Source organism: Oxyura jamaicensis, chromosome 2 (genome assembly GCF_011077185.1).
Source record: "Oxyura jamaicensis isolate SHBP4307 breed ruddy duck chromosome 2, BPBGC_Ojam_1.0, whole genome shotgun sequence".
In the NCBI taxonomy this organism is placed as follows: Eukaryota; Metazoa; Chordata; class Aves; order Anseriformes; family Anatidae; genus Oxyura; species Oxyura jamaicensis.
In genome coordinates this window covers 154,647,571-154,664,844 of record NC_048894.1, presented here as the reverse complement: position 1 = coordinate 154,664,844, position 17,274 = coordinate 154,647,571, and the positions used below count along the sequence as shown (strand labels likewise).

At 41.9% G+C, this 17,274-nt stretch overlaps 1 protein-coding gene across 14 annotated transcripts in view; it reads left to right on the top strand.

Moving 5' to 3' along the window:
* Positions 1-17,274, top strand: part of PTK2 (protein tyrosine kinase 2) — a 197,262-nt gene that overhangs the window by 73,986 nt on the left and 106,002 nt on the right. For all 14 annotated transcript variants that reach the window (XM_035318395.1, XM_035318393.1, XM_035318405.1 and 11 more), the window contains one exon: positions 10,811-11,037. In XM_035318395.1, the coding sequence (XP_035174286.1) occupies positions 10,811-11,037 (227 nt within the window). Of the gene's footprint in view, positions 1-10,810; positions 11,038-17,274 lie in introns of those variants that run through there.

Genomic DNA, 17,274 nt, shown 5'->3' with positions numbered 1-17,274 from the left:
TGAGAATTTCAACTGTGCTTGCAAATGTTTGACATTTAAAATAAAAACACACAAAACACCTGAAAGTATTGAATAAGTGATGGGGCATCTTTGATTGCTTTTTTTTTTTCATACTGCTGTATCCTTGTAAGGATGAGAATATCCTGTGAATGTTTTCTGGCAAGCAGATGTACTTTTTCTCAGACTTTTGGATTTTTCTGAATTGTTCCATGCAAGAAAAATGTCTAATTTTTATTTGACTTCATTTAATTTTCTGACTTACAGTCAAAGCCTTTTCTAAGCCTGGAAATAATCATCTTTCACTGGCAACAAATGACATGATAAATGTGGTCTGTGAAATGTCAGGCCCGGGAAGGCTTGCAAATCTGGTATATTTGTATTTTCAGCTGAACTTTAAGGAAGAACCAGGGATCGCGCTTCAGCTTTGGTGGTAAAAGCAAAAGGTGAAGCTTTTATGGACATCAAAAATGTAAAAAAAAGTGCATCACGTCAGTGGTCCATCTTGCTCACTGTTCTCTTTGACAGCATCTCTCATCTGTGACTGTTTAAGCAGGCCACGTGAGGGTGGCTGTTACCTGCAGTCTGTTCTTCTGGTTCTCCAGCATCCACCATTGTTGCATGAGAGACTTCAGAGGGGTCTTTTAGTATCTGTTTAGGCACCCATTCTCCCTGAATTTGCCTAAAAGCTTCATGAATTTGCTGAAACAGTCTCCCTGTGGTCTCCTGTGCACTATCTCATGCTAAGAAGAAGTCTTCTGTCTGAAACCAATAGATTAGTTTAATCAACTAGTTCTCTTGTTAGGGGATGTTGGGTTCAGTTTATCCATCATCTCACAGATCTTCCAAACATTGGTCAAGTTCCCCTGCTCCCGTCTCCTCTCCTCACACCTTGAAGGGTCCCAGCCTTTTTAGTTCCCCTCACACAGCTGCTGCTCCGTCCCTAACCGCTTGGTTACCCTTTATTTTTTTAGGACATTGTGGATATTTGTCAAATCTGGTGGAAATCTCACTGTCTTTTCTACTCTGTTGCACCTTGAAGTTAAAATAGAACAAACTTAATCTGTGGTTTTCTGCTGGCAAGAGGCTGTATGATGCTAAAGATAGCAGACACTCACCCCCAGCCTTTGGTGAGCACTGACAGAAGTTATTCCAAGTTATGAATATCCTGAAGACCCAATTTCAGGCTAAAATTAATAATGCATAGAAATACAGTATCTTTTGGTTGGAATACCTAATATTTTACTCCTTTGTGGCATCTTCCCTAAAGCTAGCTTGGAAATAGGGCTTGGAGTGACAGTCCCGTTCTTCCAACCTGCAGAGAAAAAATGAATCCTCAGTATAGTGAAGGGTGTCACAACTGAACAACGTCGTCATTTGGTGCAGAAATGTAGGTATTTCATACATACAGAAGCACTCGTGAAGGCTTTTATGTTCCTGTGTTCTCCATAGCTACGGCAAACGACTTTTACGAGAAGTTTAGACATGTTAGAAGCACGGATCGCAAATATGGAAAGACTCCTTGCTTCCTGAGGCTCAGGAAGTAATACTTTCCTTACTGGGCCCTCTTGTAACGGTCTGTTTTCAGGCCAAGTGCTACTCAGCATTTTTAAAATTCCAGGTTTTTAAGTAGCCCCTGACGTTAACATGCCTGCCTGCTTTAATAGGGACTGAAGGAAGGTTGGGTTGTTTGTTCTGAGTAATGCAGGCTTGTGGAGGTGTCGTCTCTGTGTAGCATCAATTTATTACCGCCTGGCGTTTCCGCAAATTGTCAGTGTGGGGATGCAAATTGCACTGATCATGTGTATGTTATAGTGGGGAATTGATTTATTGTTTCCAAGGAAATAATAAAGTAGAATAAAAACACACGATAAGGTAAGCTTCATCGTACGAGTCTTCTAATTGCCTGCCGATGATCAGATGTATTGTAAAGTGGTGCAACAAATTCTGGTGGAGGTAGGGAAACCTGCTAAGTAAGCAGTCATTTCTTCAGGTTTCCTTAGCTCCTGGCACATCCTAAGCCATGAAGATCTTCCACCAACTATCTGTCACCAATGTCCTTCAACAGCCTGGCGTGATGAGGGACAAGGCACGCTACTGGCTTTGGACATAAGTGAGTGCTGATAGCTCCGTTGTTACATCTGTGCTCCTGAGAGCTGCCAAACAATGTGTGAAGACTGAATTTTACTATGATTTTTTTCCAAATTTTGCAGCAACCAAACTACCTGATGTTTCTGACCCTTCCAAGTTCCACCCTGACCATGATCAAGTATTCTTGAGGTGTTCCCATGTGATTTAATCGATTTTAAAGTGACAAAAAGGATGAGGCTGAACTGCCACAGTCATCCCTGCTGTAGAGGATTGAACCCTCGTTTTTATTCTGCAGACCAGTGTTTCTTGAGTATTAGGTTTCTCTTTCAGAGGCTTTGTTAGAAGAATTTTTACCAGGCATTGTGCCTCTGACTTAATTGTTAGATCAGATGCCAAACTTCAGATATTTTACTGTTCTTTCACTAACCTAATTCTGCTTATTCTTCTGTCTTTGGGTGCAATAGATGGAGACTTTAGGAGAAAAGGACCCTTAGCTGAAGAATGCTGTGGCTTAGGTCCTCATGCACAACATGAGGAACCAAGAGCTCTGATTCCTAAAGGAATTCAAGGGGAGCTCACAATTTACCCAGCTCTTCAGGATTTTACATGAGGATGTAAGGAGACACGTGGTACATGCCTGGTTCCAACAGTAACAGCTCTGCGAATAACTGATACTTCTTGTGTGTGTGAAGATGCACAGAAGTATCATCTCAACAAGCTGTAATTAGAAGGATTTTTATGGTTGGCCTACATTAAACAGCCATTCAGTCACTTGAATGAGAATCACTTTGTGCCTGGTCCCCTACGTTTCTCTGTGTGTAACAGAGGCTGTAATTACTGGCTTTGGAAAACACTTGAGCCAGAATAGGCTTAAGTAAAACTTTTTACAGGTCATTGATTTTTGGAACAGGCCGTTGCCATACAGTGCGAGACAACGTGACCATTGTCATGCTCTGTTCCCCTTCAGTACTTACAGTGCATTTTATCTGATGAGCCCTTCTGGTTTCCATGAAAAACGGAGATAACGTGGGGGCAGCAGTTAATGCTGTATTAAAATGGATCCAAAATTAAAAGCTTGTGCAGCTGAGTGTTGTGACATGTGGGTCTGGGATGGCATCATTCTGTAACCTAAAACTAGGAAGGGAAGGTTTCAAGTCAAATGACAGCAAAAGCCAAATATTTTAATCTGTGATACTGCATACCCAGAATACCTTAATACTTCCCTTAACTGCCTCTGGTTCAGGCATGTCTTCTTCCTAATCTCGTGGAAACATGCTCTCATTATCACCAATTCTAATTTATTCTTTGTGTTTGGTTTGCTAGAAAGACAGTAAACACTCACTACTCACTGCGCCTATTTACTTACTCTGCAGCTGTTTAGAAGAACTTGTGCTACGTAGGGCATCCATTGAGCAATATTCAGTAAGTAGTATTAAAAAAGATTGTCATGTTGCTTATTTCACCGTCTTTTTTTGATAGGTAGGCTTGCTGCCAGTTTCTTTGAGAACAATTGTTACTGCTTACTTCTGTGGTGCCTTTTAAGAAAACTTCATTATAATTTTGTATACCTTGTTAGAGAGATCTGTAAGGTCATTAATTGAAGATGTAAAGGAAGATTAGTGTTTACTTGTGTTTCAGCGGTACAGAGGGACTGCAGTGCATGTTCAGAGTGCTGTTGAAAACTGAAGCAAATATCTGGCTGGATACCTTGTGCTAATTAAAGACACTGGTTTTCTTGTATTCCCAACACAAATGATGTTTCCTCATTATCAAATGTTTCATATTAAAACTAGGAATTGGTGCCAACTCCAGAGGGAGTTGCTGAGTGGTGCAGATTATGCAAGCACATTGCAATGAAATTGGGTTAAACTGAGTCTGAAGGTATGTCAGGACTCATCCCTGGGGAATTTTAGGATGGGTGCCATACTGGATATTGCAAGACGAAAGGATTGCAAGACATCTTATTGAATTTGAATTACTCGTCTGACAGTACAAATAGTTCAGCTGGTTTTTAATGCTTTTTAAATTTTTTTCTCTATTTTTTTATCCCAAGGTACAGGCGAATGCTTCTGTAGCACTTTGCAAAGGTGATTTAGAGGTTCTTATGAATCTCGAATACAAGTTCACCAGTAGCAGCTGTACATGGAATACACCCTTGTTTCAATTAATTTAGGCCATATTTATACTTAATAATTGATTTCTGTTGAGATATGCTTGCCTTGTGTTACAACCTACGGGATGTCATAATGCTTTTTTTTATGAGTCTTGTAGTTTACATTTTAACTGAATTCCTTCTTCATGCTCCCCTGAGCACTTAATCTCCTAAAACATTGATATAATTGAAATAGATTTTTGTACGTTTGCACCTTGCATTGCTAAACTTGTTTTGACTTTGGTCTCTGTCTCTCCATGTTGGCTTTTCAGTGTGTTTCTCAAATACATAATTGTGTTTGAAGAAGGACTATAAATTTCTGCTTTGAACTGAACTGAGACCTGGAGTTAGTAAGTGCTTGGGCAGTGTTGTATGGGAAAGAAAACGGTCAGGAATTGTCAGTCACAGGCCATTCTCCCATTTCATATCGATAGAGTGAAATATTCAGTGGGTCAATTTGGACAAAAATAGATATTAAGATGTCATCATTTAAATGGCTTTAATGTGGCTGGCCAGGCTGCTTTATACTTTGACCTGGGGGCCTCAGTAAGTGCTTCTGACTGCAATTAACGTACTTTAAAATAAATATATGTATGAGGGAGGGAGTGGTGACCAGGAAGGGATCAGAGAGGAGGCAGCAAGGGAAACGTGTGCCTTCTTGGCTGTGCAGTTACAGGCAGCCTTACCAACAAGGGTGAATGTAGCCAAAAAGTGCCGAAACTGGAGCAAAGGATCACTGCTTTTTTTCCTTTAGATCAACAGTAGCTGAAAGAAAAACAAGAGAAGTAAGCTTAGTAGGAAACAGAGTTTCCAATGCGACTTTTGGAAGTAGCCGAAATTATTGACTTTCTGAAGGCAAAAGTGAACATAATGGGAAGAAATACCCTTTTTGCTGTCTGTCCCTGTTTATCCCTGGTTTGAAATCAGAAACTCTTAATGGCTTTTTCAAAGTTTCATCCTTAAATCTGTAGCAAGATTTTAAGTTAACATAACTTTAAAAAGAAAAAAGAGAGAAGAACCTTGTGCTTACACCCCTGGTGTGCTTGCCGCTGCTTTCCTGCGGCATGTGCATGTTCTGGGGGTTCAGTTTTGACGGCTCAGCTTTTCCCACCTTTCCATTCGGTTCTGTTAAGTACACTAGGACAGTTTTCTTAGGAAGAGTGTTCCTGGTAAGATAGGGAGTCATCCAATTTATGTCCGAGAGCAAGCATTGGGCCAAAACCTCAGAAACACCACCACCTACAAAAAAAACATATCAGGACATGGCATACCAAAAGCATCATCAGTGTGCAAAACTTTCAGACTCTTGAAAATACAAGCTTTGTTATGGGGAACATATTTACAGTTCTGCCTAACATCCTCACTTTCTGTGAGGTTGAGATAGACAAGGTAATATTTGCAAGGTGAGCTCCAGCAGGATTTAATGCAAGCTGTGAAAATGGATTGAGCTGTACGTTTGTGAGATGTTTACTGTCTGATACGAGGCACATTATGGTTAATTTAGGATTTTAGAGTGTGGAAGGAATTCTTAATGTAGTCTTCACTGAATTGCAAAACTGAGACCCCTCTGAACAGGGGCAGCTGGAGCAGGCTGCCAGGGCTGTGCCCAGCTGTGCTTCCAGCATCTCCAGGGCCAGAGGCTCCCAGGCCTCTCTGAGCAACCCAAACCAGTGCTCATCCCCCAGGATAGCACAAAATCCTTCTCTTACATTTAAATGGGAGCTCCTGTTCACTACTTTGTGCCAGAAAGGGCTTTGTGTCAGTCTGCTAAAGCAGTGTTGCTCCTTGAGGGAGCAGGTAACCTGAAGGGTTTTGTTCCTTTTAATAAGCCTACTTTAATAAGTCCTACTTCAGTATGATTTTTAAAAGTATTTCAAGTCTTGTAGAATTTCCACCCCAGGACAAATGAAAGAAATGAACTCTGGATTTATTTGTAGTGGGAGGTTTCTTCTGGGCCTAGTTAGTTTTGTAGGCCTGAAGTGAGACAGACCAAGATAGCTTTGCCAAAGTGTGACGAGAAATTTTCATAGATGTGGCCGCCTTCAGGCTGGAGGCGGGGATCAGAACACGGAGATCGAGCAGTGTTATAAAACTTGAGGGCACTTCCAAAGGACAACGTGAAGTCACAGCGTGAATAATTATGGCCTGGTTCGTTGTCACGCAAACTTGCTGACACCGCGCTGATGGCCGTCTGCCAACACCAGCATGAGGAACTTTTGTATTTTATTTTATTATTTTCAGTAAATTGTCAAACGGCTAATAGAGAAGACGTTATTGGCATTGAAAAGATTGCCCCTATGGGACTACGCTAACTTTTCTGTCAGTGTGCTAATCACTTCTTAATTAATTGATTTAAACATTTGTTATGACCTCTTTTTTTTTTCTTTTTTTTTTTTTGACTGTCTCATCAGTGGAAGTGACTTAGTTTCTGAGTACTCAGAGCTGGTAGTGAAATGTGACTTTGAACTTTGCTTGTTTGTACTACTGAAAGTCATAATATTGACTTTGCTCCCACTGCAGTCATCAGATGTGGGGCTGTGCAGTGCTGGTGAGATGTCAGCAGGAATTAGGCTGAGCAGCAAATGAGTTGCAAACTGAATTTCAGAAGTAATTCAATTAGTTACCTCATAATTCTGGGGGTTTTGACAAAATGATTTTGATTATTCTTTCCTAACGTTGCTGATACAACAGCTGCCATTCAAAACTGAATGGTATAAAAAACAAAGCACAAGAAAGGTCAGCAGTGCTTTCTTGCTGCAAAGTACAGTTGTTTTTTGGGGAAAAAAAAGGGTTTATCTTCTAACCTCACGTAACAATCTCCCATTTATTTCCCTAAATGTCAGGTGCTCTACCAGACCATAGCAAGCTGTCAGGATGATAATGCTCTGGGGAGCAACTGCAGCATCTTAGCAGAGCCACCGAGTATCAGTAGGCCAGGACTGGTTTGCTCCACTTCTCTCCCCAAGCTTGGAATAAATTGTCTTTATAGTACCAAGGAACAGCGGAGTGTTTTGTAATTGTGAGCACTGGGAGGTCAGTAGTGTTTAGTTTGGGACACACAAAGTGAGAGCTGGCACGACTTTGCATACAAACAAGTTTGACCAGCCTTGATTTTAGACCATGGGGCTTGCCCCTTGCTCTTTATCACCACAATATCCAATAAAACCGAGCAGAATTGAGTCTCTGTGTGTACTGTAGCTTGTTTCTGCTCCATAATAGTGTCCTGCTTGGCTATTTAACACCAAGAAGCTGTTCTTTTAAACTGAGGTCTGTCATGGCAGGATTACAAACCAATCTGGTTTGAATTCAGAAGAGCACAAGGAGGCATCCTGGTCTTGTAATCCCTCTTCTCTTTTTATCTTAAGCAACCAACCAGATCTTGTAAAATAGTAGTTTAATTATCCTTACATGACGAGCAGCTATGTTTTACAGAATTTTGGCTAGGGGCAAAGTTTTACAGTCACATTATAAACTCAACTCAGACCCAGGGGCAGGGCTTAATGGAAATATTAATAGGTCTGTAACTAGAGACAGGGCATGTGTTTCTGTAACTTCAGAGCTACCTAAGTTACTGCTCTTCTGCTGCCTCGTAAAGTAAGCATTGGGATTTTTAAAAGAAGCTGTAAAGAACCCCAAGATGATGAAATTTTTGAGGAAAAGTGCTTGTCTGCTTTTGAGAAGGAGGATGGTTTACCTTTCAGTGCTTCTATCCTGTGAAACATTGTGAAAATTGACAATACTCTGTACCTGCTGTGGTCAGTCCCATGTTGGTTTCCAGATTTTCCCCTCACTGTGATGAATGTGAAGGAATTCCTTCTGTCCTTGTGTTTTCCCCACCCATTGAAATTACGCTGCCTAAGAGCACTTCTGTATATAGGAACCGATGTCTTTCACTTCTCTGTTTGCTGCTCTCAGGGGACATAGATTGTCCCAGAGATTGTCCATAATAAAGCTGTGGTTAGACACTTTTAAAATTCTTGTTTCTGCTTTTTCCTATAGCGTTTTCTCAGCTCTTTTTCTGCCAAATAAAACCCAATAAATATGTCCTTTAAATGGATGATACTATGCATAGATATTAAAACAGGTGCTCTTCTAGTTCCTCTTTACTAAAAAATTACATTGCTTTGGTTTGCAGTAAATTTTTCTATCATTTGTGTGCATTAGCTTGATATAACACCGCGTTTTTCCTAGTGACTTTGAGCTAGGGTAGGTTGTTTTAAAGGAGGCAGAACTTCATGGAAGAGGGTTAAAGGTGGCCCAAGCTGGAGCAGAAAAATAAATTCTTAGTAGAAAACTGATGAATTCTTAGTAGTTACACTATTGAGAGCCATTAGGACTTTGTCCAAGGGAGTTGTCCTCATGCAGCTCCCCAGCCTGCAGTCATCTGGAGTTTTACGAGGCTGTTTTACGATTACAGGAGAGGCTGAGGCTGTTTTACAGGACAGGCTGAGGCTGTTTTAGAGGAGCTGAGGCCATTTTACCATTACAGGAGAGGAGTCTCGCAGGTCGGAGCGTGGAGGGTGACGTTGTGTTACGTCGTGTTAGTCGCAATCAGGCACAGAAAAATTTTTATACCCACTTCAACTCTCAAGTCAAGGTTTTTATGGAAACAGCATGCCAGCTCCTTCAGTGCAGAGAACCCGTGAGTAACCTCACCGAGGTTTTCCCAGCATTTTAGGATCTTTATCTGTTGGGGTAGGGCGGACAGGTTTTCAAATGGGCATGGGGTTGGTTTAGTGTGTTTGTATTGATTGCTAGAAAAGAGAGCAGTAGAAAACAGCTCAGAAGCTCTAACAGTTTCTTGAATTTTCAGGCACTGTGGCAACAGGGGGTTACGAAAGCAGAGCTGGCAGCAGGCAGGTACGGGAAGTCCCTCAGGGGTCAAGCAATGGGGAATATTTGGGAGAAGTCTTGTTGGCCTGCTCTTAAATCCCCTGAGGGCAGGACTGTGGAGGGCTTTTGTCTGCCCCAGTGCTGCCAATTCCAAGTTCTTACAGCTCTGTTGGACGAACACAATTCAACCATTTGTTGTAGAGGTAAAGTCACACTGCGCAGATGGGCTGTTTGTTTCCCCTTCATCTTGTACTGTGGCTAGGAATTTGGACACTTAACATTGTTGTTAGACTTCAAGCCCTGTTTTAGCCTCTAGCAAATGCTGTTATCTACAGTCTCAAGATTTCAAGCCTTGATAAGGGCCGCGGCTGAATTCCTGTTAGCCAAACCCTGGCTGTGGGTCCAGATTTGGGGAGCACTGATGCAAGGGACACGGTGTCCCCTCCTGCCCCTGCTTGCCCACTTCTGCTGCTCTTGCTCTGTGCTCATCTCTGATGAGTTAATTCAAGATGCTGTGGTATAGAACTAAAAATGGCTACCCTAAAAGCTGAGCTGTAGCCTTCTGCCTTGCAGAGGATTAAGCTAAGGTTCAGATACTCAACCGCAGTACGGCTTAAAACACCTTAATTCACCTCTTCTGCTCATTTCCCAGCTCAGCTTTACTACTAGAAAAGCATTGATCCTACTACGCCCAGAAGATCAAGTTTATTTTTAACAATTCGGCTCCAGATTTTGAAAATTGCTTCCCCACTGACTGCTTGCTGCAAGGGGGAGGTATATATATTGTGCCCAGAGGAGCTGTGGGTGCCCCATCCCTGGAGGTGCTCAAGGCCAGGCTGGATGGGGCTTTGAGAAACCTGGGATTTTGGGAGGTGTCCCTGCCCATGGAACAGGGTTGGAATTTGATGATCTTTAAGGTCCCTTCCAACCCAAACCATTCTGATTCTACAGAAATCTCAACGTGCTTGTGCAAGCCCTGACAGCTCAGAGCAGAGCCCTGCAGGTCTTCACTCTTTCCATCCATCAGGCTGGGATGATTCTTGAGGCTATGTCAGGCAAGGAAGGATGGATTGTTTTCTCTTTTTCCCTCTCGTTCTGTATTGATTTCTCAGATACCGTCTGCTCATGGTTGATTAATTTGCAGCAGTAGCCAAGAGGCAAACTTTTTCTTATTTGGGATGCAGACTCGTACTGTGGTCCGTGCCTTTTACCACCAGACTTGGAAATCCCTTGGAAATGAGTGGCTAACAAAACTAGCCCCTAGTCTTAAACTGGAGAGGCTGTGTCGGTGTGCAGCTTCTTTGTGCAGAGCCTTCAGTTTGGTGACTTGCTTGTTGGGGTTTCCTGATGCTGATCTTCGGGCTGTTGTAAGGTCAAACGCGAGAGACCTTTGGGATGGGAACTCCTGTTAAAAATGGAAGGCAGAGTTTGGTTTTCAAGGCTTTTGGTGGAAGGCTGGATTAAGACACTGAGAAGCCGAAGGAGAAGCGATGCCAAAGATGCCACTTGTGTTAATTGTATTGGTCGAATTAGACTCTCTTGCTGGGACTTGGCATTTCTCTGGTAGTATTTCTTTTATATTTGTATTTGCATAACTATTTTAGTAGAGGACTCCAACAGAGCAATTAAATGTCCCTTAAAAATGAGTCTTGGAGGATTGCAGTAAATATTTTGTCTGAATCAGTGTAAGATTTAGGCATAACTAAAATTAATTTGCTTTCTGTTTTCCTTTCCTAGAATATGACAGATACCTAGCATCTAGCAAAACCATGGCGGCAGCTTACCTCGATCCAAACTTGAATCATACACCAAGTTCAAGTGCAAAGACACACCTCAGTACTGGGATGGAGCGTTCCCCAGGGGCCATGGAGCGAGTCTTGAAGGTTTTTCACTACTTCGAAAATAGCAGTGAGCCGACAACGTGGGCCAGTATTATCCGGCATGGAGATGCTACTGATGTCCGAGTAAGTCTGGTTTTAGCGTTCTCATGTCATCTCCAGGTTAAATGTTAACTTCATGGTAGAAGTCCAGAAACAGACACACAGAAGTTTCACAGTTTATTTTAAAATAATCTTTACCTGTTGTATGTTGTGAGTAATTTCAGAGAAGGCTATAAAAGTTCAACGTTTTTACATGTTTACTGTGTTCAAATATAAGATATGTACATGATTTTTGTTTTCTTTGTCTTTATTTTTTAATCCCTCTTGGGAAATTCTTTCCTCCCAGCATGGGGAAATTAAGCTGGAGTTTTTGCATCAGAGCCCTTTGTCCCACCAGTACATCCCCTCCTCACCCTGGCAATCACCTGCTGCTTTTATTTGTACAGTGTAGTCCTTCAGTTAACTTACACAAAATACGAGGTTGGGATTGTTTCAAGGATAGCTTTAAGTATGTGTAATCTTTGAGATACGTGGAAATGCACATATGCATGAAAACAGTGTTTGTTCAGAAGAGGGAAGTTAAGCAGCTCCGTGTGGAAGGTACAGGTCAATAATCCTATGCGGAGACCTTCACTTACTGTTTTCTACACCTATGCACACAAATGGGGTCTTGTGGTACTGAAACGAAGCTCACTTTAACATGCCAAATGTTTTTAAAACTTTGTGATTTGCTTGGTTTTAGTTATTGCCCAAGAACAGTCTTGCCTGGTGGTATGTGGTGTATGGGGTTGGTTTTATTTTGTGAAGTTCTTGCTGTAGAAGCAGGCTTCATTTCTTCATTCCTCCCATCCATCGCTTGTATCCTTTGTAGTACTTCATGTTCCACTTCATAGACACAACTCCCATCTGCTGAAGGGAAAGGACTGCCAGAGTTCAGGAGATACATTGTCTCCTCCTGCCCACTATTGAGTTTCTTTTGTGTAAGAGAAACCTTAAGACAAATTTTGAATGCTTTCTCTTCCTTTCTTACTACTTCCTAGCATCACTATTTATGAAAAGACCTAAGAGCATTCCTAAGTGGAGTCAATCTTGTGGCAGTGACTGTAGACCTGTGAAATTCAAGGATTTTCACTAGTGATCATCAGAGAATCTGCCTAATGACAATTTAATAAGCTCACATCTGTGTTTAGGGATAACCTGGTGACCGTACAAATTAGACATACAGCAGTGGGAATCATTGTCATCAGCAACATACACTTCTTTTACATTAAAGAGGGTTTTTTTGTGTGCCATTTGAAACGTCTTTACACCCTGACTTAGGTAGATTGGTTTGAATATGCATCCAGTGTGATTGATTAATTTCTTAAAGCGTATAAATGGGTAAAAGGGAGGAAAACTGTCTCGGTTTTTTAACCTTATTTCCAAGCCTCTACTGTGAATGTAAGTCCAGGGTTCTTTATACAGTACTTGAAATGCAGGTTATCTTTCCAAAGGAGAATGTAGAAACTTGCAAAACAAAAGCAGAGATTACATCTCTGGTTTCTTCGTCTCAGAAATACCTGTGGTTATGGGCTTTTAGGCTCCAAAACTTTAAGAAGCCACTGTAAGAAATTCAGTGCCGAGTTCAGTTTGTCCAGCTACATATCCGTGTTTTAAGCACAAACATGTCATATCATTTTTTATAAAACTGGTTTAAAAGAACAGACGAGTACCAGTAACCTGAGGCTTGCCTTAATTTTTAGTTTCCGTATATACACATTTCTTTGGATGTTCATTTCTAAAAGTAACATTATTTTTGTGTTCTCCTTTTCTAAGAAAGAAGAATATGCTTTGTGCAGGTGAAGGGATCGCTCTTACTCCTTTAACAAATCCGGTGGCTTTTTTATTTTGTCAGACTGGGACAGTGGCTGTGGAAACATGCAGGTACTCTGTGGTAATGACCTAGCACTGATGTGTTACCAAGTTACACTTATTTTAGAAACAGTAAACCGTTGTTGGAGTACAAGCCTACATTCCATTGAAATGACTACCGTCCAACCAATAATTTAAGACAAAAATAGTCTTTAAAGTTTTTATGCATTAGTTTTTTTCCTTCTCTTATGGAGATTGACTGACTGCAAGAGAGCTTCTGTTTCTTCTTCTGAATTACGAACTGGGAAGGAGACTGGTGCTGGCTTTGGTATTTGGCTAGTTTCTGATGAGCTCTTGAAAGTATTCAGTGGTGAATATCTTTGAGACAGCTCTACATTTAAAAGGGGAGGGGGGGAAATGGTTTTTTGGTTTTTAAGACTTCTCCCTCATTAGTGTGCCTAGGGGGATGATAGCCGAGGAACCTTCCCAGTATTCAAAGGAAGTTAAACTTGGGCTGAAATCTCCAGAAAAGGTATTTCTGCTGGTAAAGCAGGGAGGTCTTTGTGGAATGTTCTAACTCCAAGGGAAAGTAAGTGTGGAAGTTTCTTTCCCAATTTCTGGTGTTTCTCTAGCCTAACATCTCCTATTTCAAACCACGTCAAATTTGCCTTTGTCGATGGAAAGGGTGTGCTCGGTGGTTAAAAAAGTGAGGGAAAATCCTCTTCCCTTAAAAGAAAAAATCGTTTTGATTTTTCAAGAGCATAGCGGAAGCTGTGCTTTAGCTCTATACATTATACACAAATCCTTGGTCATGAAATCCTGGCCGTGAACCTCTGTTTTTTCTGGATGGGTTTAGTCCCTCCAAGACAGCTGTTTGCTCTGAAGGATGAGTCTATTCTCCAATGGATTTAAGGGCAGCTTTTTGATTCTTGGAAACGCTTTCTTGGATTTCAAAGAACTGGCGTGTTCTCTTTATTCCTTTTTTTTTTCCTTGGTGTTATACTCAAGACATGCTTCATTTCCAAAACAAAAACGCATTTTTTATGAATGTGCAAACATTGCTCTCCTACTGCCAATCTGTGTATTTGCAATGCAGGGAGAGAAAGGTCGTTTATCTTGCCTATTTGTCTTAGGATGTGCTGCTGTCTATGTGCATATTCCCAACAGTGGATTTGCAGGGCACGCTCTGTCCTGTTTGCAGCCACGGGTGGGCATGTGAGTGGGTGGCTGTTGCCAAAACGGAATTTCAATGGTCTCAACGTGCCCTGAATGCAAGCAGTGCCACCACAGCTTGATCATCAGTCACAAGTAAATTGCTTTTCTCTTACCAGGTGTGGTTGAAGCAAAGGTGTAACTACCCTATTTGATGGAGAAATGAAAGCACTGTTGACATTTAGCAGCTTGGGGGGGTTGGAGGGTGGTTTTTTGTTAAACAAGCCGTTGAAAAGGTTGTGTGAGTTGGTCTAGTTACAAAGGACCTACCCTGGAGGTCTTTAAAAGACGTTTAGATGTAGAGCTTAGGGATATGGTTTAGCAGAGGACTTGGTAGCATTAGGTCAGAGGTTGGACTCAGTGATCTTGGAGGTCCCTTCCAACCTAGACTATTCTGTGATTCTGTGAAAGCTTTTTGGTCAAGTGCAGTTCTGCTTCATGCTCTGCATTCCCACCCCAAAGGTGTCCAGTTCGCATCCATTATATCTTCTTTTCAACTTCTAGCTCTCAAAAGTTCCTTCAAGAACCATTGATTCTTGAATAGTCATTGTGAGAAGTGGCGTTATTTACGTAGAAACTACAACCAGAAGTGTCAAACCAGGTTATTGACCGACTTGCATCACACCTGGATTGTTACTCAGGTTTGTTTTCTTCCAAGCAAGCTCAGTCCAAGTGAATCATTCTTTCAGTGGCGTTTCTAACCCAGATCAGCTCTGCAGTCCTGTTAGCTGCATCATGCTGCAGATGGACCCAGCTGAGAAGGCTGTAGGACGAAAGGAAATGCCTGTTCGTGCTGGCACTGCTCGGGTCTGCAGAATTACTGCACCACCAGGCTCTTAAAGCTTTTTGTGAGCATCCCTCATCATCCACTGCAGCATTCCTGGTCTCCAACCATACATCAAGAAGGATATTACCTATCTGGAGGGAATTAGAGGCATATCCGTCAAGCTTCAGTCTATGAGACTTGCTTCTAGCCAGGGTTCCACCCATTTGTCTTCCTCTCTGTCCTTCAAGCCTTTTCCCCCTTTTATAACCCGCCTTATTTTGACCTGATATCTGGACAAAATATAGTGGATACTGTGCTTAGTCTGGAGCAGAGCTGGTCTGAGTGATACCGATCCCGACGGGCTACCAGGGTGCTGCTCCCAGGTAGCCAGAAATTGAACACGTGGCTTCCCAGCTGCTGGATGGGCCAGGTATATTCCACCTAAACCAAGCAGGTATCTTGAAGAGTTATAGGGGATTGGGCGTGTTGCAGAGCTTTTCTAATTTATCTATGCTAAAGTGCTCTAAGTAGATTTTATCTACTAGGTTTCTCTTTTAAAATAGGTTCTTATGATAATGTGGTATGGGGCTAGCAGGTTGGCCACACTAAAAGTCCTTTCATCTTCAGTGGAAAGAGCCTGTGAATGCCAGCAGGACTGAAAACGATGCCAGCTGAGGATTTTTTACTTGGTAGAAGTCAGCTGCAGGCAGCAAGGGCTACACATCTGAATCCAATATACAGTAATACATGTGCTTAGAGCCACAGGAACCTTCGGACATAGTAGAATTGGACTGGAGCGAGCGTACCACTTCCTAACATCAGTTACATCTGTGTAGAAATAAACAAAATCCATCCTGATGTCACAAAGGAGCTAGAAAATAAGTACCACTTAGCATTTTCTCTTCCTCTTCTCTGCTATACGCCTACCTGCATTGCACCAGCTGAGAAGACAAAGTTGTATTTTTAATTTCTATGAACTTCACTTCTGAGAACTTGAAAAAATTATCAAGAACACAACTACAGACCTGCAAATGGAAGCAGCATAAGAAAAAAGAAGGTATACTAGTAATAATCAAGCTAATTGTAACACACACAAACACCTTTGGTCTTTAGAGTGCCCGCTTTACTTGTGGATGCTCTGGATCTCCGTGGATGAAATGTAGCAGCTGGGCATTTGTCAGCGTGTACCCAGAGGTCCTCCATTATTTGGCACTTGGGATGAGTGATCCATGTTTTTGTGGGACGTGTTTGTGGGATCAGTGCAGGGGGGAGAGAGAGAGAAAAAGCAACGTGACAATGTTTAAAAACAGGGACGTGAGCTGTTCAAAGCATCATCGGAGCGGGTGATGCTTGGTCAAACCTTGGCATTGCAAAGGCATTCTGGAGTTTTACGGAAATTGTAAAATTAACTTGCACCAGAGCTTTGTCATTTACTTTTGTTCAGCTCTTCATTTAAGCTCCCCACATAAATCGCTCATCAGAAATGATAATACGTGATGTATAAATAGCATTGGACATATTTCAGAGCCTCACAAATATTAACACCGTGTCCCTGTGTAGGAGGTGCCGCTTAAAGGCTTTTTCTAGTGCAGGAGACTTTCTCCTTCCTGCTAAATAGGGAAATGAGGTTTGTAGTCACACTGGGAGCATATTATTCCAACTTCAATTTATTCATAGTAGCACATCAGCTTGGTTAATTTACAAGCAAGCAATTCATTTTCACTCGTTTGCAGGAGCACAAGATGATACTGATGCATCCTGCAAGAGCCGAGGTTATCATCCTGCGCTGTTCAGCCTTTCTTTGGCCTGCCTTGATTTTTTTTCAACAGCATCCTAACTATGCTGTATTGTAAATTCTATTTTGGGGCACTTTTTCCTTGTAACAGAGGACAAATATTAATCTGTTTTGCGAGTTATCTGTGTTGAATGCGTGGGTTCTTTGGATGAAGGAATAAACCTCAGTGCTGCCCAGTTTGATAGCTGTAGAAAAAGCTTTTTTTTGCCTTCCCTCTGGGCTAAAGGTAAGGAAAAGGTGACCTATCACCTATTATTGAGAGGAAATTCCTCTAAGGGCTTCCTGTTCTCTCCTGCTCAGCTGCACTAGCCTATTTTTTGTTTGGGATGTAAATGTCAGCTCCGCAAACCTAATTAAAGGCGATGTGATTACAGTAAGCGGCATTCAGCTTGCGTTCGGTGTGACTTCATTACAGTTGTCCCGTGTTTAGATGAGGATGACAACGGACGGGTGAAAATTCCTAACAGGAGTTTACGTCCGTGCAGGTACCCTGCTTACACCCAGATAAAATCCTATTTGATGCAGGTGTCTGCTGGGGTGCAGCTCTCCCACCAGTATTTCTATCAGGGATGGGTGTGGGGCCGTAAGTTCGTTATCAAGGTTGAAACTTTTGATTTTCCTTACCCGTTTCTCTTTTCACTCAAGAACACACCTGAGGAGCTCCCCAAAAAGCTGTTAAGCTGTTAAGGCTGGAGAG